At 47.3% G+C, this 24,726-nt stretch overlaps 1 protein-coding gene across 5 annotated transcripts in view; it reads left to right on the top strand.

The window, feature by feature from the left end:
- ASAP1 (ArfGAP with SH3 domain, ankyrin repeat and PH domain 1) overlaps nucleotides 1–24,726 on the top strand; it is a 2,617,237-nt gene that overhangs the window by 2,506,914 nt on the left and 85,597 nt on the right. For all 5 annotated transcript variants that reach the window (XM_069621633.1, XM_069621635.1, XM_069621634.1 and 2 more), the window contains one exon: nucleotides 22,205–22,327. In XM_069621633.1, the coding sequence (XP_069477734.1) occupies nucleotides 22,205–22,327 (123 nt within the window). The remainder of the gene's footprint in view (nucleotides 1–22,204; nucleotides 22,328–24,726) is intronic.

Genomic DNA, 24,726 nt, shown 5'->3' with positions numbered 1-24,726 from the left:
TCTTCTGGTGGTATGGCGCTTCAGGCGGCCAACTCCATTTGTGCCTTGTCTCGTTTCACACACACTCTGTGAAACTGTGTTGCGTTGGCGGCTGAACATATTCCCGAAGGGGACGAACGGGATGGTTTCCTTGCTATGGTCCAGGATGGTAAGGATGCCATGTGTGAATCCGTTCAGTCGGGTTTGGATTTAGCTGAATGCGTCAGTAGGTCCATGGCGGCGAGCACCGTGATACGCAGGTTTGCGTGGTTGCGGAAGTCGGGATTTGCTCCTGATGTGCAGTCCCGGCTCCTCAACATGCCCTTTGACGGTGAACACCTTTTTGGCAGCAAGGCTGACGAGAGCTTTGAGAAGTTGCAGACCTCAAAAGCTGCAGCGAAGTCGTTGGGCGCTGCAGTTCGCCAGCCTCTGCCTTTTCGTCCTAGGGGACAGCAGTGGAGGGGTGGTTCCTTTCGCTATTACTCATCCTTCAGTAAAGCGAGAGGAGCTGGCAGTCAAAGAGGCCACCGCAGGGGTACCAGAGGTGGACGACAGGGTACTCGTGGTGCCAAGGCCGCTCGGGCAGTTGCCTCTTTGCCCTCAGGTAACGCCGCAGCCGCTCCCACTCAGTCGTGAGGTCATGCCCCATGGTTCGCCGGTTGGGGGGAAGGCTGGCGCAGCATCTTGTAGAGTGGCAAGCCATTACTTCAGATGTGTGGGTTCTGGAGATCATAACCCACGGCTACTGTCTTCCTTTTCGGCACAGGCCTCGCGACAATCCACCGGGGAACCTCTCTTTGCAGAGTCCGGATCCGCTCCTTGCGCAGGAAATTCAAGCCCTGCTGGAGAAAGGCGCCATAGAACTGGTGCCTGTAGCGGAGAGGAACAAGGGATGGTATTCCCCTTATTTTTTGATTTCGAAGAAAGACGGGGGATTGAGACCCATTATGGACTTGCGCGGATTGAACAAACTCCTCAGGAAGGACAAGTTCAAGATGGTTACTCTCTCTCAAGTCCTCCAGGCCCTTCAGCTTCAGGACTGGTTGGTGTCACTCGACCTCAAGGATGCTTACTTCCATGTGCCGATCCATCCCAAGCACTAGAAGTACCTGAGGTTCGCGGTTGGCGACTCGCACTTTCAGTTTCGGGTCCTGCCGTTCGGATTGACCTCCGCCCCGAGGGTTTTCACCAAGCTCATGGTGGTGGTGGCAGCGCATCTCAGGCAAGGGGGGATTCACGTCTACCTCTACCTGGACGATTGGTTGATCAGGGGGAGCTCTCCCGAGCAAGTCCTGGATCATCTGTCCGTCACCTGCCGCTCCCTTCACAGGCTGGGCTTCTCCCTCAATTTAAAGAAGTCCCATTTGACGCCAACACAGCGGCTCCAGTACATCGGAGCAGTGCTCGACACTTCCCTGGGGCAGTGTTTTCCTCCCCAGGTGAGGGCTCTTCACATTCAGCAGATGGTGCACAAGTTTCAGCATGCCCAGACGCTCCCTGCGTTCGAGTTCTTGAGGTTGCTCGGCCTCATGGCATCCTGCATTCTTCTGGTGCCAGAGGCTCGCCTGCGGATGAGATCTTTGCAGTGGGCACTCAAGACGCAATGGTCGCAGTCCTCCGGCAGGATGTCGGACCCGGTTCAGGTGCCGCCCTCGGTCGCCCGGGATCTTCTGTGGTGGGCCGTCGAAGGCAACTTGATGAGGGGGGCTCCATTTTGGATTCCCTGGCCGGAGGTGACGATCGTGACGGATGCATCCCTCACGGGATGGGGAGCTCATGCCAACGGGCTGACAGTCGGCGGTCGTTGGTCTCCGTCGGAGTCCAGACTCCATATCAATCTTTTGGAGCTGAGGGCCATCAGGCTAGCCCTGAAGGCTTTTCTGCCGACTGTCCGAGGAAAGCGTGTCCTGATCCTGACGGACAATACAGTGGCCATGCACTACCTCAACAAAAAAGGGGGGGCAGGGTCACTTCCTCTGTGCAGGGAGGCGATGCAGCTCGAGTTCTGGGCCATCCAGCAGGAAGTTTCGATCTCAGCAGTTCATCTGGCCGGAGTCGAGAACGTGACGGTGGACGCTCTGAGCAGGCAGTGCGCAATCTCTAACAAGTGGGAGGTGGCTCAGGAGATTCTCCTGGAGATCTTCGCCCTTTGGGGGACCCCTCAAGTGGATCTCTTCACCTCCAGTGTCAACCGGAAGTGCGAAAGGTTTTGCTTGCGGGAATTTCCTCCAAAAGGAGCCTTAGGAGACGCGTTCGTGGTGGAGTGGTCATTCCCGCTGCTTTACGCGTTTCCTCCAGTCCCCGTCATCCCGCAAGTGCTGCGGAGGTTACGGAGGTTCGGTTCCCGGATGATCCTCATTGCCCCGGCGTGGGCTCGGAGGACGTGGTACCCGGACCTTCTCGACTTATCCATCTGCCCTCCACGTCGTCTTCCCTACCGAGACGATCTGCTCTCACGGGAGGGGGGTCAGGTTCTCCATCCAGAGGTCAGATCCCTCAACCTTCACGCTTGGCTTCTGAAAGGTTGAGGTATAGGGATTGGGACCTCCCTGAGGACGTGATGGAGGTGTTGCTGTCGGCCCGAAGGCCAGCAACAAAGTCTCTGTACCGTTGCCGTTGGCGTAAGTTCTGCGACTGGTGCAGAGTTCAGAATATGGATCCTTTTGCATGTGACATCCCCATGGTTCTGTCCTTTTTACTTTCTTTGGCCCACAGGGGCTTGCAAGTGGGTACCGTTAAAGGTTATCTGGCGGCGCTGTCCATCTTTAAGCGCTCGTCTGAAGAGTGTTCTTACTTTAAAATCCCTTTGATTTCACAGTTTCTGAAAGGGCTCACTAATGTGTTCCCTCCGTCACCTTTCCTGGTGCCCGGTTGGGATTTAACCCTTGTTCTTAAGTTTCTTATGGGTGCTCCGTTTGAGCCTTTACATTCTTGCCCTTTGAGGCTGTTAACTCTGAAAACTGTGTTTTTAGTTGCGGTTACTTCCGCTCGCAGAGTGAGTGAGTTACAGGCACTTTCAGTTAAGCCTCCCTTCACTGTATTTCACAAGGACAGGGTTGTCCTTAGAGTTCGTCCTTCTTTTCTTCCGAAGATAGTGACGGAATTTCATTTGGCCGAGAAGGTTGTTCTTCCGGCATTCTTTCCTCCTCCGCATCCTGGTAAGGAAGAGGAGAGGCTCCATAGGCTTGATCCTAGGAGAGCTTTAAGCTTTTATGTTTCACGCATGTCCCGGGTCAGAGTGGACGATCAACTCTTTATTGGTTACGCTGGAAAGCGTTTGGGGCATGCTGTGACGAAACAGACTTTGTCTCGCTGGATTATTTTGGCCATCTCGGAGTGCTACCGCTTGGCGGGTAAGGTCCCACCGGCTGGCTTGCGGGCCCATTCTACCAGGGGTATGGCTGCGTCTACTGCCCTGCAGAGGGGTGTTCCTATTCGCAACATCTGTGATGCAGCCACCTGGGCTTCAGTACATACATTTGTACGTCACTATTCCCTCGATTCCATCCGAGCACAGGATCTGGCCTTTGGCAAGGCGGTCCTTTGCGCTGCTATTTGATTGGCTATTCTAAATCTTGATTCTAAATTCTTTCCCTCCTCCTTGCTCTGGTACTGCTTTGGGAGTCTGTCATAGATATGGAATACGTCGGAGGACCCAATCCCCTCGAAGAACAAGTTACTTTCTTACCTGGTAACGTTCTTTCGATGGGATGGTCCAACGACGTATTCCATATCGCTCCCGCCCTGCCTTCCCCGCTGCAGAATTTCTTTTGCGATTGCAGCTTACGTTCCGCAAGGCTTTGTGTCTGACTGGCAGTTGACTAGTGTCACACGTTCTGGGGGAAAAAACTACAACTGAGGCTACGGGCGTCGTGCGTCCTACTTATCACATCGGATGACGTCGGACGTGGGAGGAGGCCTTCGACGACAGCGCATCGACGTCATCGACGCAGGACGCAGACGCCGAAAAAAGTTTCCGAAGCAGCACAGCTGTGGTGATTACATGTCATAGATATGGAATACGTCGTTGGACCATCCCATCGAAAGAACGTTACCAGGTAAGAAAGTAGCTTGTTCTACTTAACGCCCATACCCTGGAGTATCACAGTGTTTGTTATAAATACAGGATAAAGTTACAGTCGGACATCATTCATACTTATTGAAAAGCCACTTTTAAAGAAATACATTATATGATTGCTCATTCCTGATGTCCATCAGGAGGGTGTTCAGAGGGTAGGTGCTGTGACTCCAAAGCTACAGCCTCCAACTCTTTTGCTCGTAAAGCAGGGGGTGACCAAGGAAATACTGGCATTAGATCTGAGGACTATACCTGAGAGTTTCTGTGTGAGTATGTTGTTGAGTTAAGTGGGTACTACTTTGTAAATGCATTTGTGCTCAAGAGATAGTTTCGAACTGGATACATGCTTTAGCTGGCAGCCAGTGTACCTCTCGTCTGATGGCAGAGATATGACCAGAATGCTTAAGCCCAAGTGCCACTCACAGTGCTGTAGTTTGGCTAGGTTAGCGGCAATTGGTAGGAGTCAGAAATTGTCTGCTCAGTGAAATGAGCTGTGACTGACGACAGTGTGTTTGTGTTTCATCATGGTTAGCTCTGCTTCAAGGTCTACTCCCAAGGTTTTTACCTGTTTCAGGACAGGGATGGTGGTACCGTCTATGCAGATGAAAAAGAAGGAAGGGTCTAGGTTTATTAGGTGATAGGGAGAGCCAACAATGAGGAATTCTGTTTTCTCGTCATTCAAGCACAAATTGTGAGTGGCCATCCAATTTTGTATAGTACTGTAGACGAAAGTGATAGTGTTGGTGTCCTGGGAATAGTTACCTGTGATAGGAATTAGTATTTGGGTGTCCTCTGCAAAGTTGGTGTAGAAGACACCATAGGAATCAAGTAGGTCAAAGAGGGGTATGATGTAAATATTGTAAAGCATGGGTGAGAGGAAAAATCCCTGCGGTACACCTAAGGGCATCGGGATAGGGTCAGCAGCAGCTTCCCCGATCAACACTTTAGTCGTCCGGTCACTGAGGAAGGAGTGTATCCAAGCAGTGGCATCAGGCAAGAAGTGTAATGGTAGCTTAGATGCTGGCAGAGTATGCCTAAATTGCCTAAGTCCCTGATTCGGTCCATTTGGTTTTTAAGGTCCAGTAGTGCTGTTTCTGTGCTGTGTTTTGGACATTGCCTCCTTCCAAGCAAAGAGTTAAGCTCTTGACAATTCTGTACTTCTGTGTAGGCCATACGGTACAATATCTTGAGGTGAAAGGGGACTGTGGTGATTGGCTGGTAGTTGATCAGGATGGAGGGGTCGAGAGTTGGTTTTTTGAGTAGTGGGGTGATCCAGGCCGATTTAATATTTGGTGGGCCTTCATTGGCAAGGAAGGAGGCATTGACGAAGTTCATGATAATAGGAGCAAAGGTGGGTGTGCAGAGTTTAACTACATTTGCTGGGCAAGCGCCACCTTTGCAGTTGGATGGTTTTAATGCGACGATGGCGGCAAGCACAATGCTGGCAGGGTGGGCCTTCGGAGGAGGGTTAAGGGTGGTGATGGTGGGTGCTTTGGTGGGAAGATTGGCTTTCTTGGTACTGATTTTCACTAGCAGGGAGGTGATTTTGTGATCTAGAGCGTATTTTATAGTGGTACACCAGGTTTTGTCTGCAAGGGCGGGAGGTAAGGTGGGAATTGGAGTCTCCAGTTCTCGCAGAATGACAGATTTCTTTGGTTTTGGAGCCTGTGTTATTAATGTGTTGGCTTTGGTGGTGATAACAGCGGCCTTGTACTTGTGTACGGCCGTGGCGAGGGCAATGCCGTTGCTAGGGGAGGGCTTCTTTTTGTAGAGATGTTCCAGGGATCTTTTGTACCTACGCATGGAGATGAGGTCTTCGTTGAACCAATTGTTATTTGCCTTAGAGGATTTAGGAATTTTAACCTGGCTGGGGGCGTTTTTGTCAATGGTGGTAGGCAGACAATCATGAAATTTGTTAGCAATATCATAAGGGTTCAGGTTAGAGCAGGGTGGGACTGATTCTAGTGTAGCTGTCAGGGTGGGCTTTAGAGCCTCATGTGACAGTTTACCGGTGTTTGACAAGTATGGGACTCTGCTTGGGAGTCTGGGTGGTGATAGGGGTGGAGGTGGCTAGATTGAAAAGGATTAAGAAGTGGTCTGACCACAGGATTTCATTGATGACAGTGATGATTGCAGTAACATTGGATGTGAGAAGCCAATGAATTATACAGCCTTTAGTGTATGTGGGGGTGTCCATTATTTGGGTGAAGGTCATGTCTTCCAGGGAAAGAGCGGGGACAATAGCTTTGGCATCAGCCATGTCTATAAATCCCAAGTTAATATCGCCTAGGATAATGTATTTGGTGGCAGGTTTTAGGAGTGGTGTGATCAGTAAAGGTATGTCCAAGTCGGGCGGACTGGAATTGTTGGGTTGATGATAGATGAGGAGTACATTGATGGTGGTCTTGTGGGTGGTTGACTGTTTAGTTAGGTGCATTTCATACCACGGAGTGGTAGGGATGGGGCAGGCTCTGAGATGTAGGGAGGATTTGGCAATGAGAGCCACTCCACCTCGTATGGCATCAAGACGATAGGTCCTGAGGATGGTGTAATTGGGCGGGATGGCCAAGAAGAGGAGGGGGCCCAAGGCATCATGGAACCAGGTTTCCGTGATGGCAAGGAAGTCAAGTTGGTGCTTGGATAGCTATGGCATGGGCTTCGAGTGATCGAATGTTCAGCAGGGCACCTTTAAAGCAGTTGGGTTGTTCTGGTGGTGGTTGTTTGGGGGTCTGTTGTAATTCCCGGGTGGGCAAAGGTGAGTGGGGTTTTAAGGGGTGGGGTGTGGAAGGGGCTACTGTACCCCGGTAGTTGTTTTTTGAGTGTGGTTAAAGGGCTGTTCTAGCTCTAATTCTCGACAGCCGAGAGTTACCCAAGCAGGGTTTGGTTTCACATAGATAAGTGGGGGAATGGAATGTGGGCTGGCTGTTTGGCAGATGGGCAGTTCTGACTCTTAAATCTCGCTAACCGTAAGTCGTCTAAGCAAGGTTGGGTTTCTCCTAGATGTGTAGGAGGATGGAATGCTGACTGACTGTGTGTGATAAGTTGAAGGGGGGCAGGAATGGTGTAGACCAGGGGAGTAGAGATGTACCCAAGCAGGTCGAGATGTAGGAGTGGTAATTGGAAGTCAAGGCATTGTTCATGGGCTTAGCTGTGACCAGACATGTTACCTGCAGCACAGCCTCCAGGGCATAAAGGAGGGGTGATCAGATCACCATGTTGTCACTCATAGGTATAGGGTTGGCAGAAGGGCATTTAGTGGGAGCGGCGAGCAGGATGACTGAGCACAGGGGTATCAGATTTTAGTAGTCTCTTTTGGGATTTGGCATGTGGGCAGACTGTTTGTGGACATAGGCTCCATACTGGTTGGGTCTGGGGACAGACAGTGGTCAGTAGTGGCAACCAGAAGGTCTAAACATGCAAGTAGGCATTTATCTGATAATGCAACAACATTTTTACAGTGAGCGGGTAAGAGTATAATATCAGTATTTTCTATGGGTGCTAAATATAGCAGTAAGCATATTTTGGCATCTCTTCAAGTATTTAACACACAGCGATCTTTCATGCATGTGATCGTGCTCATGGATCTAAAGAATAAAATTGAATTGATGTTTATTAACCTTGTACATTCAATTCCCAAGTTACATCCTGAAAACAAAATTTACATTTTAACATTAGAAGTTAATTTACCCCTCCCTTTGCAGATGAATGGGGAGATGAACATTGGGGATCTGGAAAACAACTGGAAACCCCCAATGTAAATCAATTTGCTGAGAGTTTTCCATAGGAAAATCCCGGGAATAGAGGGTTGGGGGGTGGGGAGGGTCGTCATGCTAATTTGACAATATGCAGTGTAATTAAAATGCCCTTTGTCTCCCATTTACGCTGGGTACCAAGTGACATAATGAAGAATAGTCCCACGCAGGTTTCAGTGAGATAAAATAACCTTTATTACAGGCCATGAAGTACAGACCCCCAGCTCAACCTTACACCAGACTTGCTAGTGCACACAGTAATAGAAGCAACATTAAGAGTAAACATTCTCTGGCCACAGGCAGGCTATGACACCCTGCTCAGAACTATATTACCCTGTGACATTCCACATAGAACTATACTACATCATACACCATGAACACCCTGCTCTCTATGAATAGCAAGCATGGCCATAACTATTTACATACAGTGAGACAACTTCATAACACATATTTGATATGATTTTAATTCATATAGTGGTATACACCAAAGCACTTTACAAAAATAAAATTAACAAATGGAAAACACAAATTAGCAGGCAAGCAAGAAGAGGGATCAAAGAGGGAGAGAAAGCACGTTCCAGTGTTAGGCGGCCAAGAGAGAGAAAGAACAGAAACAAGAATTAGCGCACAGAGGGGATGATGATGAACAGTAAGAAGAAAGAGATTTGGAGCGTAGGGAACGGTATGAGACCTAGATAGAAATAAGAGAAGAAAGATAGGGAGGGTCAAAACCATGGAGACATTTGAAGACCAAGCAAAGAAAGTTAATTGCAAGCGTGACTCAAAGGGGAAGTCAGGCATGAGCAGGAGCAATAGAGTCACGAGAGGATTGAGGAAAGTGGAGAGGTATAGCTGAGTTATAGATCGGGTGGAGGGGGATGAGTAGCAGGAAGGCCGAGGAGAAGAGAGGAACAGTAGAACAGGCGAGAGAAAATAGAGAAGAGATAAGAATGAAGGTGGCAGTAAAGGAAACAAAAGGTATAGCCTTGCGGGTGTTAAAAAGCTGAAAGAGACAGGCGCCATAAAGAGCAGAAATATGACAGGAGAAAGAGAGTCAAGAACACGACCAAGATTCCAGGCAGAGAGGAGATGGGGTAAAAGATATAAAAGGGGGGGTGAGAGGCAGAGGAGGGGCACAGTGATAGCAGGGAAGAAGAGAACTTCAGTCTTGGAGCGATTGAAATGGAGGGAGGTGGGCTGACATCCAAGACTGAATAGCGAGAAGTAAGAGTAGAGTGAATAGATGGAGAAAATGGTGAGAACAAAGAGCTCTGTTTAGTCGGCGTAAAGTTGATGCAAAAGACCAAAGGAGGAGATGGGAGTGGGAGGAAATGGTGTAAGGAGAGAACAGCAGGGGACCGAGGACCGAACCCTCAGGTACTCCATACTTTAGAGGAAGTGTAGGAGAGTTTAGGCCAGCCCAGGATACTGAGTAAGTGCAATTTAGAGAGATAAGAGTGAAGCCAATTTAGATCAGACACACAAGAGACCAAGAGCAGAAAGAGATCGAGGAAGCAGAGAGTTATCAATGGTGTCAAAAGCGGCAGACGGATCGAGTAGTACCAGGAGAATCGATTGTAGTGGCGGGCGAAAAGAAGTGCATCACAAACAGAGAGAAGAGCAGAGCAGTTTTGGTGGATTGGAGAGGGCAAAATCCGGATTGATGGATAGGAAGCATTATTTCCTTAAATCCCAATGCATTTCGTATTAAGAGGCGCAATTTAAAACTCAATGCAATTTTGGTCCAACTTAAAGGCAGGCAGTTTTTAATAAACGTATGCACCATAAAATGAAAATCTTGGCTCATGCCGGCATAGAATCACACAGGCTATAGTGTAGTCGACCCATCATCGCCTAGTGTGATACCATGCAAATTTTCAACCGCTGTGAGTTTAGCCATACATGTTTGTGAGAACCAGAGCTAGCCCAGAGAATGACTCCTGTTCTTAAGGGAATTGTGAAAAAAAGGTTAAACTCCACAGTCTTTGAATGCAGAGGCAGAACTGTGTGTAATGTAAAAGGGCAGGTATTTGTACCATTGTACTTTTTACTATAGAAGATTAAATCTCCAGTCAAAAAACACATATAGACTGAAAGCGACACATAGGAACATTAAAATCGGTGCATGCATTCGTAGATTGACAGTTGTACACATATATAGATTGAAAGCAGCATCCTCATGTTTTGAGGAAATTGCCCACACATGTTCAGAGAAAGCTGCATATCCATTTTGGCTGGAAGTGAGGCTAAAATGAAAGATATTACATGTATAACAGTTCTGGTGCAGCCCTGTTTATGAGACCCTAATAGTGGCACACAATCAACAGTATCCTCTGAGTTTAGCAAAGGGGGCGGCTCTACTTAAATATTTGCTATTGGTAGCTAAGTCAGTGATTCTATTATGTTAATAAGTTCAGAGGGGAGACCCCCAATTGGTACCTGGTTAAATAAAATATGGTTCATCCTGGTTATGGAAAGACTCGCAGGGATTCTGGGGAAAACTTTGGAAAGCTCTAGAAAACGTTTTTAGGCTATTTGCAAAATGACTATAATCGCCTCTCTTGCCCAATTAGGTTAAGACCTCTTAATCTCTTTGATTTAGAATGATCCTGTTTGCGTTGATTATTTAGGGGGTATACTGCTATATTATGGCGAAAGCAGAGTTTTGTATATCCAGAGTGGGGGCTGGGGGGAGCAGTCAGGGCTAGGAAGTGGAGGGAGAATAGAATAGTTCAAGCTGCCTGTGTCATTTTGTGTATACCTGCTTGTTGATTGATGAAAATCCAATATAAAGCACCAGATCAATACTGGGCAGAGGGAGGCGTGGCCAACGAGCGACCGATGTAGACGCGTGCTCGCTGAGCTCCCGGTGCCGCCAACACATCCTGCCAAATCCTGGGGGAATTTGACTTGCGACACTCCTGCAAAACTACGAAAAGTTGGCCGACAGACAGCACGACACATTGCAGTTGCTCCCGTAACAAAACGGAGTCCGGAGGCGAAGATAACTGCGGCGGAAGGTGATAGAGCGTGGCACCCGCCGAACTCGATCCAAGATGGCCGACAGTGACTTGGGATAGTGCGCCACTGACATCCGGCACGAAGAACAGAGCCATACAGGAGGAGCGAACGGTTGATGGAAAGGCAGTGACCAGCCGTTGGCGCTCCGCTCCGCGTTGAGCGCCCGCCAACTCAGAACAAGGGGCGACAGACAGCGACCGAAAGGACGGAGAGGCACGTGATTGGGCACGCGAAACGGTGAGGAGCAGGGTGGGCGGGAGGCAGTGGTTGCGAGCAGCTTTCCCGCTTGCCCGCTCCCAGAAAATCCCTGCGACTACTCGCTTGTGATTAGATCGAGAGTTAAATCCGTGCCCCGGCCCACGCACAACGCTACTAGAATCATCAAGGCGGATCCTCATCGAAGTTGTGACTGCAACGGTCATGGGCAAGGACAAGAGCAGGAGAGGCACGACGCAAAGCAAAATGGAACAATACGCGGTGCCTACACTGGCCACGGAGCCGACACAGGAGAGATCGGCAATTACTGAAGATGAGGAACCCGAACCCTCTCTCAAAGACATTATGAACGCCATAGCCAACTCCAGAACCGCTATGGAGATTAAAATGGACGGCATCAGCACAGAAGTGTCCCTCCTACGCCATGACTTGCAGAAACTCACGTCCCGCACGGGAGAGGCGGAAACCCGCATATCCAACACGGAAGATGGCCTCCGAAACATCCATCAACAGATGACCAGAGTACTGCAACGTGTTAAGACTCTAGAGGAACGGGTGGAGGAAGGAGAGGGGCGCTCTAGACGGAACAATATACGAATCCTGGGATTACCTGAGAAAAGTGAAGGCCCCTCCATGGAACTATTCCTTGAACAACTACTCATGGACCTATACGCCCCAAAGAAGTTTTCGAAACTTTTCTCCATTGAACGTGCACATCGAGTCCCAACAGGCAGACCAACGCCTGGGGCCCCACCCCGCACTGTGATTGCCAAAATCCTAAATTACAGAGATCGGGACGCGATCCTGCAAATGGCCAGATCCAAGGGAGCCACGACCTACAACGGCGCGAAAATCGCTTTCTTCCCGGATTTCACCAGGGAAGTACAAAGAGCACGCCAATCATTTGACCAGCTTAAGAAGAAGCTACAGACCCAAAACATCAAATATGGTCTCCTGTTCCCGGCACAGCTGAAAATTTACCATAATGGCACAACCGTGCACTTTAATGACCCAAAGGATGCATGGAATTGGGCAGAAAATAACCTGGAGGGGGATTGGGGCCCCACAAATAGAAGGGAACGTGAACGAAATAGACCGCGCCCGGACAGATCCCCGAATGCACAACCACTACAAGGCCAGGATGGACTACCACCAAGAGAAGCCGACTGAAGTGTGCGGACACATGCTGATAGCAATGCACTGTCAGAGCTTTCCCCCCCCCCCCCACATTGAAGAAATGGCGGCTCGAGCGGGGGCCCCCCCTCTCGACAAAGGTAATAGGACCAGCGCCGAGCAACGGCGACAGAATCGCAAATAAGTTATATCTAATGTATTGATTGTTTGTTCGGTCTGAGCAGACCCTTGTCAGGCTCGGCCTAATGTTTGGGCGACAGGTACTTCCAGTTGGGGTGGAGTATGGGGAGGGTACGAGGGAGTTTGTGTTTATGACAGAGTTTATTTGTTTGGTTTGCTGCTCTAAGATCAATGCGCGCAATAGGCTGGGGTCGGGTTCCAGGGGGGCGGATAAGGGGCAATGCCCGGAGATACACACAACATTACCCGGCATGTCCGATTCCCGACCACCATGACTGATCACACCGCTGGAAGCATGAACAGGTCTATTAAGATAATGACCTGGAATGTGAATGGGCTAGGCAGCAGTATCAAGAGACGCCTTGTACTCCAATATTTGAACCGTTATGCGCCCGATGTAGCCTTCCTAACCGAAACGCACCTGGCGGGCACAAACTGCAACCTCTTCAAGCGAACTAATTACCGCATCGCGATACACTCAGGTTTCTCCATGGGAGCTAGGGGAGTGCTGATCCTCGTGCACAAACGACTTCCACTGACCCTCTCATCCGTCACACAGGACACAGGAGGTAGATTCGTTCACATAACCGCGACTCTTTGGGAGCGGCCTATATCCATGCTAGCCGTATATGCACCACCTACCTCACTCACTGCACTACTTGAAGATATAACGCCAATGTTGGCGGCGGACTCCTCGAGCTTGATGGTGGTGGGGGGAGATTTCAACGAGGTCATGCACCCAGAACTTGACCGAACACACATCCGCTCGAGAAATCCAGCTACGCATACCAAACTAGCCACGTTCGCCGACGCAATAGGCCTGAAAGATGTGTGGAGACATTTGCATCCTGGCACGAGAGAATACTCTTTCCTCTCCGGAGCACACGCCTCATTATCTAGACTTGATTACTTTTTTCTCCCGATCTCCGAATTACATCTAGCAACTGATGCACACCTCCTACCCAGAGGTATATCGGACCACTCCCCGCTCGTAATGGTGCTCAATACACACAGGCCGATTCCCCCACCCACGTGGAGGCTAAACAATTATTATCTGGGCTTCCCCGACCTAGTCGAACATATCAAAAAAGGAGCAGAATCATACTTTGAACTGAACACAACCTCAGTGGATAGCCCTGTAACATTGTGGGAGGCATACAAACCCGTACTGAGAGGGGAACTCATATCCCAGATCGCAGCCCATAGGAAAAAACACGCCGCGGCGATCCGGGCGGCCGAAAAGCGAGTACAAGAGGCAGAGGTAGCTCATCTATCCCGAGACCTCCCAGAATCCCATCGCGAATTACAGCTAGCACAAAAACAGTTTCAAAACGTCGCCCTGGACAATGCCAAACAGGCACACGCAGCGATGCGGGCTAGAGTGTACGAAACCGGGGATAAGGCAGGCAAAATGTTGGCGTGGCTGGAGAGGCGTGACGAGGGGCTCCGACATGTTAGAGCGATTAGAACACAGGGGAATACACTAGTGACAGCGGACCGTGACATAGCGGAAGAGTTCGCAAGCTACTACAAGGAACTCTATGGACCGCCAATCTCCCCCATTGACATTACACCCATCTCGGGAATCACCCTTCCCTTCCTGACACCTGAACAAAGAGCCTTGCTAGAAACCGACATATCGGAGAATGAATTGTCTGCAGCCATAGCCGACCTTCAACCCGGGAAAACCCCGGGACCCAACGGCCTTCCTGTCGAGGTATGGAAGAAAATAGGCACGAGCGTAATTACACCACACTTGCTGAAAATGTATGAAACCTCCCGTAACAAAGGGTCCCTCCCACAAGACCTGAGACAGGCCACCATAGTGGTCATACCCAAGGCGGACAAACCCCCAGAGTGCTGCAGTTCGTATAGGCCCATTTCCCTTATCAATACAGAAACCAAAATCTTAGCGAAAACCTTAGCCAATAGATTGCAGCAAGTTATACCCTCCTTGATCCACCCGGATCAGTGTGGTTTTATGCCGCAGAGATCCACGCGGATGAATATACATCGATTATTCATGGCGATGGAGAATGCGACCACCATCCGAGACCCGTTGGCCCTGTTGGCCGTGGACTTCGAGAAGGCCTTTGACTCTATCAGGTGGGATGCGATCTGGGAGATAATGCATAGGATGGGATTCGGGCCCCAGTTTATGAGCTGGGTTAAATTATTGTACAAATCCCCGCTAGCCGTCACGAAAGTGAATGGTCACGTGTCAGGCCCCTTTGAAATCGGCACAGGAACCAGACAAGGATGCCCACTGTCGGCCATGATATTCGCAATAGCGATTGAACCACTCGCTATACTGTTAAGAACAAACGAAACATGGAAGTGATTTAGATGGTCTGAAGCCTGGGAAGATAAGGTGTCCCTATACGCGGACGACTTATTGGTTTACTTACAAGACCCGGTCAGATCCTGCCCCATAGTGACTGATTTACTGCAGAAATACGGCTCCTTCAGTGGCCTGAAAGTAAACTGGGACAAATCCACCTTATTCCCACTTAAACAAGAGGGAGACTCGATCCCGCCCCAATGTCCCTACCGGGTAGAAAGGGAACAATTCAAATACCTAGGTATTCTAATAACAAATAAGCTGACTGATTATGTGCCCAGAAACCTGTACCCAGTCATGACAAGATTTGCAGAGGACGCCCGTCACTGGTCATCCCTCCCGCTGACACTACTGGGTAGAGCTGCACTCTTCAAAATGATGACCCTACCCCGCCTACTCTACATATTACAAAATGCCCCATTACACATCCCTTCAAACATATTTAGGAAAATAGACCAGACACTCCGCAGACTGCTGTGGAATAACGGTCATCCACGCATAGCCCTAGCTACACTCCAAAGATCCATATGGGAGGGCGGAATAGGACTACCCCGAATGCAAACATACTATTGGGCCAGTCAATTGATGAAAGTGAATGACCAACTACACGGCGACACCGATGCACCACACAACAAATCTCTAGAGTCGGACACTCCTGGAAAACCCATCATGCTGTACCTTTATAAGAAAAGAGACCGCGCGGCTACTCCCAACATGCGCGCACAGCTAACACAAATCTGGACAGACGCACACAAGTTCGTGGGATGGGGCGACAAACTATCGCAGGCCCAACCTCTGTGGAACAACAAGAACCTTCCAGGTGTATACACGCTCCCCAGGTGGCCGAACTGGTCCCGGCAAGGTCCGCCCATCCTGGGAGACGTTGTGAAAGATAACACCATGGTCCCTTTTGCAGAGCTGGCTCTCCGACTTGGACTTCCCCAAACCGAACATTACCACTATGCTCAACTACAACACGCACTACGAAACATCCTCCCCGAAGTGAGCCCCCTACCGGACTTCACCCCCATTGAGAGAAATTTACTCCCGGAACCAATTACCCGGAGAGTGACATTGGTTCTGTATAGTGCCATAAGTTCCTTTGGCACACCAGATCTACTGTTGCTGCGGACCAAGTGGGAATCGGACGTGGGGGCCATACTGCCGGAGGAATGGGTCATGACATTGATGTTCCCTAGGGAGATAGCGATTTCATCAAGGCTTAGATTGGTTCAATTAAAGATATTACACAGAGTATACTATCCCAGGGTGGCCCTACACAGATGGGGAAGAATAGATGATCCGAACTGCCTGCGATGCAAAACGGAAGAGGGTACCTTTTTCCACATCATATGGGATTGCACACATATACAACCACTTTGGGAGGCATGCTGTGCGGAACTCTCTAGAGTTATGGGGAAAACAGTTCCCAGAAACCCTAAGCTACTACTATTGGGGATAGATGATGAAATTGACCTATATAGATATGAAAAACTGCTCTTGTTCACCACCACCGCACTTTTGAAAAGGAACATTGCTCAAAAATGGGGCTCGGACCAAATACCGAGCTATGAACAATGGAGAACGGATGTGGATATCTGTGTCGCAACGGAATACAGAGTATACGCGGCCAGAGGTTGCCCGGCAAAAGCCCTGAAAGTGTGGCGGAAATGGGAAGATGCCCAATGAGGATTATAAAACAACTGGACGCTGCCTGCGGGCTCAACTAAAACTGTCCCCCCCCCTTTTTTCTTTTGCAAACATATGTGTACAACATCTGAAACAGCCAGTAACCCTCTCCGGCAATGCGCATGTATTGATTGTTTACGTTGTTTATTTGTTTAACCTTGTTCTTTCCTAAAAACACCAATAAAATGTGTTATTAAAATACTGGGCAGAGGCTTGCTTGGGGTCTTGACAGATGGCCAATATCACATGTTAGAGCTAATCTTGCATATAATGTTAAGTATGTAATGTTGGCTGGGATCCCACCCAGCAATCATTTTACATTTTTCTTATTGTGGTATGGTTTATGAATAAAACCTTTCACAAACATATAATATACAAATCCATGTTAAAAGCAGAAAATGAAGAAAAAAGAGATCTATATAAAATAACATCAACAAAAAACACATGCATTAGAATCAATTCAGGGGCTTCCCAGTATCTACCATTGGATAAACAGTGCCTGAAAGCAGTATCTTCTAAGGTTAAGACATCAAAAGACTTAAAGTGCAAGGTGCAAAAAAATACAGTACGTTAAATACAGTACATTACTGATCAACCAGCAGTATTATTTTGGTAAACTTTAGTGAAGAATCTATAAAGTGCTATTATCTATAAGACACTGTTGCCTTGCATCAAGAAGGGCCATAGGAATTCCCCATACCATTTCAAAATTTCAAAATGTGCATATAACATAGAACTTAATGTGCAAAAATGAAAGTACAGTATGTTAGAATTCAACATGCAATATTTTAAAGACTTTGGTAAAGTACTATTATAGACACTGCTGCCTTGCATCAAAGAGGTCCGAATACAGCTGTCAAGTTTTGAAGCTATTTTATTTTGCCTTCAAAACGATTTTGAACGGTACCGCGAGGAGTGCAGATGCTTCCACAACAGGCATCGCTCCCAGAGACCATAGTAAGTAGCCTGAGTGACCCGATTCACACGAGTCTTCTCATGCTCCCAAGAGTACGGCAACCATAACAGGACTCCAGCACAGCGTCCCCGCTGCACCACAGCAGACGATTTCCTTTACGGACAGAACCTTATTAAGAGACCATCCTGATGAAGGCCACCACCACCTCGAGCTTAATCCCAGCCCAGCTCGGCCGAAACACCTTTGTGTCGATTTTCTGTGGCACAATCTCTGTGTATATATGTTTGTAGATAGTGTTGTGTTCACTATTGTTGTTCTAGTAACCCCGGACCTATCACAGTCCTGGGTCGCACCCTGTTGACACCCTCTGTCATCACTTACCTGTACTGTATACTCGTGCATCACTGTGAAAACTGTTCCTCTGCAAGAAAAGAGGACGATACTCACTTGTATTTCGCAAAAAAAGAAATATCTGTCCACCAACCTTTCGTGCTTATCGAAAGTTTTGTAAATGTTTAAAAATACTCATCTGTGCAAAATCGTTTTGAAGGCAAAATAAAATAGCTTCAAAACTTGACAGCTGCATTCGGATCTCTCACCCTGATTTCTATCAATTTACTTACAAGTACCCTCCTGGGCATATCAGGACTTCGCCAGGCGCCCTTTACATACTCTTGCATCAAGGAAGGCCATAAAGATTCACTTGCCAATTCAAAATGTACGCCAAAACAATGGATGGGTTTCCCCTACTTCGTTGACTAAAGAGAAGCAAATAAACAGTAGCGGAAAAAAGAAAAGGTTCACTCCATGGACATCGTCCAACCTAATAGAGAGGGAAAGGTCCCTTTAGCTGCCACACAGACACACAGATCATCATATACCAAGCAAAAAAATAGTTTAAAATATTGTGTGTATTTAATTCAATTAGAATCTTTAAAAAGAGTATTAAATCATCAAAAGATCAGGTACAGTGTACAGAAATATATCATACAACTGTATACAAAAGTGCATACTGATTAAAGTGCTAGTTTCAGTTGTAGACTGCTGCAGAAGATTACAAAAAGAATGAATCGCATTGATCCTAAAGATTAGTCTGGGCATGCCGTATGTGGTGCCCCAAACGAGTGAAGGGAATCACTCAGGTGGAGAACCCCTGGTTGCTCTGACCAGACTAAATGTGCAAATAGCAAAATGTATAACAATGGCACAATCTAAGCAATATTGGTAATCTAAAAAAAAATCAATGATTCCAAAAGTCAGTTGAAAAGCAGACAAAAAACTAGAAAAAGTAATATTAGTTCCAAAACAAAACAGTATAACACACACACTAAAATCTAACTATGGGATACTGTGTGTCGACTACTCGGGTGTCATAAGAAAAAAGACAAGAAAACATGGCACCATTAGAAAAGAGTAGTTTCGATGGAAATAACACATCTAACAAGACATGCAGGTGATGTCCATCTTCGTCAGGACATAGCATTCCCGTAAACTTCATAAGTTATTGGTCATTCATCTGTGTCTTTTCTGAACATACCCAAATTTAAGTTAAAAATGATTCACATATACTTTGAAACATGTTAAGAAAAGAGAAATACACCTAAAACAAGGTGTAAGGAAGAAAAGGGGAAAAAAGAAAAAAACACATCATGAATGACAAATGGTTAAAAATAGATGATCTGTGAATGCAGCAAATGGGACTGCTCCCATATCAGTCGGTTTAAACATATCATGTGACATTAGATATACATGGGGAGAAGAGGTAATTTCCATAGTCTCAACCCTATATAGGGGCTGGTTCCGCAATCCTGTCAATAAGTCCAGGGGATGGCAATTCAGCCACACGAAAAGAAGATCTCAAATGAATGGGATCTAGAACGCAAGGCATCAATGTACAATTATGATTACAATTGACTGTAGCATAGCATGGTCAAAGGGTGTTGCAATGTTACAATATTCCTCCAGAGTAAGAGAGAGGCAAAGTGGTCTAAGGGGTTCATACCATCCATTCTGCCCAATAGCCAAAAGAAAAATAAGAAAGCGGTAATGAAAATAAAAAAAGCCAAAATGTACATACACAAATCCACCAAGATGTACAGTTTGCAGGTCGTTAAGGGCAGCACAATAGATGACCAGATGCTTAAGAGTTTCTATCTCTTTGTTCCTGTGACAGTCTACACGCTGTATTCACACACCCTTCCACTTCTTCCTTGGGCTTAAGCATTCGAGAGTAGGCAGTTGGTTCAGCTTAAAACGCAGATAAAAATAACGAGTCTCAGTAGACAGAAACAAGTTAAAATATTTTGGAAGGTTATCATTGTCTGCCATAAAGTGCAAACACATCATAAAGTTTATACATTTTAAACAATTCAATAGTCGCCCTCCAGTCATCTTTATATAATTTTGCTTTAGTTTTTAGCGGATTCTTTATCAGCTCCTCTAGATTTGGTTCAGCTCTTACAAGAACCGTAATCCTATCTTTACTTTTTTTTTTAATAGAGTCAACCTTATGATCCCTCAGTGCCTGATTTAGGTACTGGTATAATGACTTGAAGGGCGGGGTCATTCATCTTCATATAAATGCAGCGTTTTTTCTGAGTAACCTTAGTACTGAGCAAAATTAGCCCCATTTCATGGCGGTGTTACGCTCACCTGGTCTCTGCGGGGATGTTGGGGCACGATTGCAGCCCTCCCTGGAACTAGCTCCCCTGGGTCAGGCTTCTTCCCCTGCTCCTGTGTTGTCGACTGCGCTGGTTGTTGATACTGGCCCTGCGAGAATACGAGAGGCCGTGAGAATGCTGTGATATGGCTGTGGTTTCCCTCGAACCCTTCTTCCCAGAATGTGATGAGCATGCGCCTAAACATATAGTCTCACCTGTTTATTTATGATGGTGAGCTCTCCGTCCTGCTTCTCACTGCAGGGGCGCCTTAGATGGACCTAGTTTCTTCACTGGTCCATGTGCGTTGCAGCCCAGACTGGCTGTGGTTGATCCACTTCAAAGGTAAGTGTTCTTCAACAATGATTATTGTCCGTATTCTTTTGCAATGTCTTTTTTCCGTGATTATTGTCTGTATCCCTTGTAATGTCTTTCCCTCTCCCCAATAGGTGATGAGAGGCCCAGTGGAATTGAGGTGCTGGAAGCAAGCCCAAATGGGGGCCTGAGGAGTTTACGATGTCCCAATAGATGGTAAGTTTGATTGGTTCTAAGGTCAAGCACGAGGATGGTGTTGCGCGCGACCTTAGCGTAATGTCTTTATGTTGTTTCTAACCTTGTTTGTCCTTTTCTCTTGCAGGGATGGCCTGGCGAAGTCAGACAGGACGCTGCTATCCGAAGATCTGCCGGCGGGTGATGGATGCCTGGATCCGCGAGGATGCTGGCGAAGATGGGCTCCCGAGTAAGTGTTGGAAGCCGGGATCAGGTAAGGATGCGCTCCGACTGCGGTGGCTGCTGGAATCAGGTAAGATGCACTTCAGGCGATGGTATTGCTGGAATCCGGTAAGATGCGCTTCAGGCGGCGGGGAGCGTTACGCTGCTATAAGCAGACGAACGCAAAGCGCTTGAATCGGGCGGGACAGGCTTAAATAGCCTGGTCCCAGCGACGCCTCCTTGATCTGCCTTGTGGCCCCACCCTGCCACTCCCAGAAGATGATGCACGTGCAGCCCAATGTATTCCTATGGCCACGCCCGACCTGGATGCACGTGGAAGCCCTGCAGGGGAGGAAATAACATTTGCACCAGAATAAAAGTGTGCAGAGCACACTTTCTCATGAGCCTGGCACCTTATGTGATGGAACTTGTGGTCCTTGCTCTGTTGCCATGACAGACTGATCACAGCATTAGGTATCACCAATGACAGTCTGAGTTCTTTTTAAATATAGTAGCTTGAGGAGAGTTCAGATAGTTAGTCAAATCTGACAACAATAAATCAAGACCATACAAAATAGTTGGTTCGATTTTAGAGATCTAGAATAGCAGAATCGGAAGCAATGGGTATTTACACATCTTAAGTGCTCTCCAACGGGCAATCGGGGTTTGTGTCTTGGCTCTCAATCTATGCTTTACGTCTACAAGTGATACTGAATTGGAGATTGTAAATCCCACATAACGCAGAGATGGGGGTCTCAAATCTTTCATACCATTGTCTTTGATTCTTTTTGTGGAGTATACTATATTTTTTTACTTGGAGCCATTTTCCCAGCAATACTAGCATTGCCAAACACTTCAAATTTAATCAACTTGAAAAATGTGATATCAAGATTTATTTTTTAAAAAATGTGAGCGACTGGCCAACAGTTAAATGAAACTTGATGTAATTCCTGTTCAAAGTGGTGCCACCTGGTAATTAATCTAAAGAGGCACATAATATTTATTTGTTGAAGCATTTGTGAATAATTAAATGTTGAACAAGTATCATGTTTATGCATCATTTGTTTAATCAGAATATCTTTATCTGTTATTAGATGTACAATAAAATGGTAGGTTTGCAATATGTAAAATTCCTAAGGTGTTTACTATGTTCTTGACACAGTTCATACAATATGGAAACTGTAAAATGATCATTTTCACTGAAGCTGATGCAATAATGGAATGCTTAAATACATTCATAAAGTATTTTTTCAGCTTCATAAAGACATATAACCATCCATAACCTGATGCTTTTTAACGTCAAATGGTACAGTTGTCTCCCTTTGTGAGGACAATTTCCAACACTGGCCATCTGTAGTGAAGACAAGCGACGGAGAGAAATACGGGAGAAATTGTATCAATAACCATCGTTTTTTTTGTATAAGTGGTGTTTTATGTGAATCCTTCTTCGATCAAATAATATTTTGATGGATTTATGTTGCCAACAGTGTTCCTTCATCAAAGTTGATGTTGCTGCTCTTTTTTCATTAGGGGAAAAATAAAACAAAACGAGTAAAGACAATTTATGATTGCCAAGCTGACAACGATGATGAACTTACATTTGTTGAAGGAGAAGTGATAATTGTAACTGGTGAAGAGGATCAGGAGTGGTGGGTATGTATCTACAAAATTATTAATGTGCTTCAAATTTACAATGTTTTACTATATCTTACACCCTCTGTATTCTGTCCCCACCATTCGCTCCAATCCCTCTCTGCGGTGTACTCCCACCTCGCACAGAGTCTTCAATGGATTGCTTTTCTCTCGCAGATTCCTCATCAGATAGATATCCTTCCAGAGACACCTCCTCAAAACATGTCAACATGGGGGGTAGTGCACTTCGAATCAGCCGTCGGTCCATCTTGACTCGATGCATTGGTCGTCGACTCCAGATATAATGCCGGTCATCGTAAATATATCATGTCACTATGCTGCCATACCTCTGTTCCTTTTTTCTTGTGTGTGCTCAGTTAGAGAACCTTTTTCTTCACAAAACTTCAACGTAATTTAGACAGCATCTTCGCTCTCAAGGTGTCCGGGTTGAGACAGTTCAAGTACTGTAATTCTTTACATCCAGCTTTCTCTCACTAAATACCTCCCAGCCTGAGCCCTTTGGTCCTCTGGCACCAACTCTCTGCAGGTCAAACATTTCTCCAAACAGAGAGTGGAAGGTAGATCCCTCTCCTCGGCTGGCGCCTCCTCTGGAACATCCTCCATCCCCCCTCCAAACTTGCACCGGATGTTAAATTCTGGAAATTTCTCAAAACCTTCCTTTTCGCCTCTTCCTTCCTTCTTGCCTTCCCAAGCTAAACTCTCCATCTGCCACTGGAATGGGGCCTGTTCCCTTCCGAGTCATACAAAGGCCAGACAACCTGCCCACTACCCTCCCCCACCATCCTCTGCCAGCGTTTGCTCTTGGGCTCCTCCCTTTCCTGGACTATCCCAACTTAGTCCTCCTGTCCACTGCACTCCTCCTCCCATCTCCTCCTCTTTCCCCTGGCATTTGCCACCTCAGACCAACAAGCACTCACCTGCCCCCACCCACGGGGGCACCCCTCTTTGCATTTCTCCTTTAACCCCTCTTCCCCTTGCACTTTCACCTCGTTCATGCACTTGCACGGTTGGATTGTCACAAGACCAGTATAACCATTTCGATGTTGTGTATACTTATGATTTCCCATGTCCCCCGCCCCGTTTTGTCTTGTATCACCTGGAAACAGCTGTGTATATGCGCCATATTAATGTCCAAAAAAACCAAAAATACATTATTCCAAGATCTCCATCACGGACCCGCACATTGTCTGCGTGTGGTGCCTCAGTGACGGTCATGTCACTGAGGATTACGGTTCTTGCATGAAAATGAATCCAAAATTGCTGCAGGAGAGGGCAGCAGAACATTCTAACTCTCCAGCTCGCTCAGCCACTCTGTCATCGGAGCTTGATACGGTTGGGCCCACTCCTGGAAATGAAGACAGACACCGGAAGAAAACTAAAACACAATTGCCTACCCGGAGCCACTCTTTATCCTGCTCCTCCCACAAAAAGAGGCATGAGTCGGACTCTTCCGAAGACTGCAGTAAGTCATCATCAGGCCCAACATTTAGGGCAGAGTGGGAGGCCTTTAAAGAGAAGATGCTCGAGATGTTGAAGGCAGCTGCAGGTACGGCTCATACCTTGACACACCAGGCCTCTGCGACTTCAGTGGCGCCCAGTGATTCCGGCCCCACGAAGACTGCATCACTACAGATGCCCTCTGGCTCTGCGCAACCCGTTGCCACAACAGTCACGTCATTGAAACTTTTATCGGCTCTGTCGGCGCGGATCAATTGGTGTCAACGCTGGTGCCTGATCGTTCGTTTGTTCCGCAGTCATGATTAGCATTTTTCGACACAATAACGATTATTTTCGATGATGATGGTGACCAAGTGTCTTTTGGTCTCGAGCCAGCACATGGAGGCTCTGGTGGCACAGATGTTTCTCTGACCAGTCCGATATACTCACCTTAGGCTCTCCAGCCAAACCCTTGTCAGGCTATGAACTCACTGACATTGTCAACCAAAGGGCCACTGCCAGAGAGGGCCTTGCCCTTCAACATAGCCATTGCTGACCCCTGTTGCCGGCAAGGAGTGATCATCTTTCCTCTCCACCCATCCAACTCCTGGTTGTCCAAGCTGCCATGGTCAATACTGGACACTCCTCATCAAATTTCCCTACTGATAGGAAGGGTAAAAAGACTGACGCCCTTGCGAAGAAAGCTTTCGCATTGGGCAGTATTAAGGGCTGTAAATGCTTTCTGCACATTTGTGGAATACACTTTAGGTCTTTGGAAGACAATCGAGGAAGCATCGGAACACATTTCCGAACGAGAAATGTGGGAAGAATTCTTGTGGATTGTGAATGATGGGAAAGAGGTGACCCGCCAGTCCTTGCATATTGGCCTGAACGTTGCCGACTGCGTCAGAAGAGCAATGGAGTCAGATTCACTTCTGAGGGGACAAGTGTGACTGCACAAT

This window comes from Ambystoma mexicanum, chromosome 5q (assembly GCF_040938575.1).
Source record: "Ambystoma mexicanum isolate Mex_15411 chromosome 5q, UKY_AmexF1_1, whole genome shotgun sequence".
In the NCBI taxonomy this organism is placed as follows: Eukaryota; Metazoa; Chordata; class Amphibia; order Caudata; family Ambystomatidae; genus Ambystoma; species Ambystoma mexicanum.
Note: the sequence above shows the minus strand (reverse complement) of the source record. Positions and strands in the feature narration are given on the sequence as shown.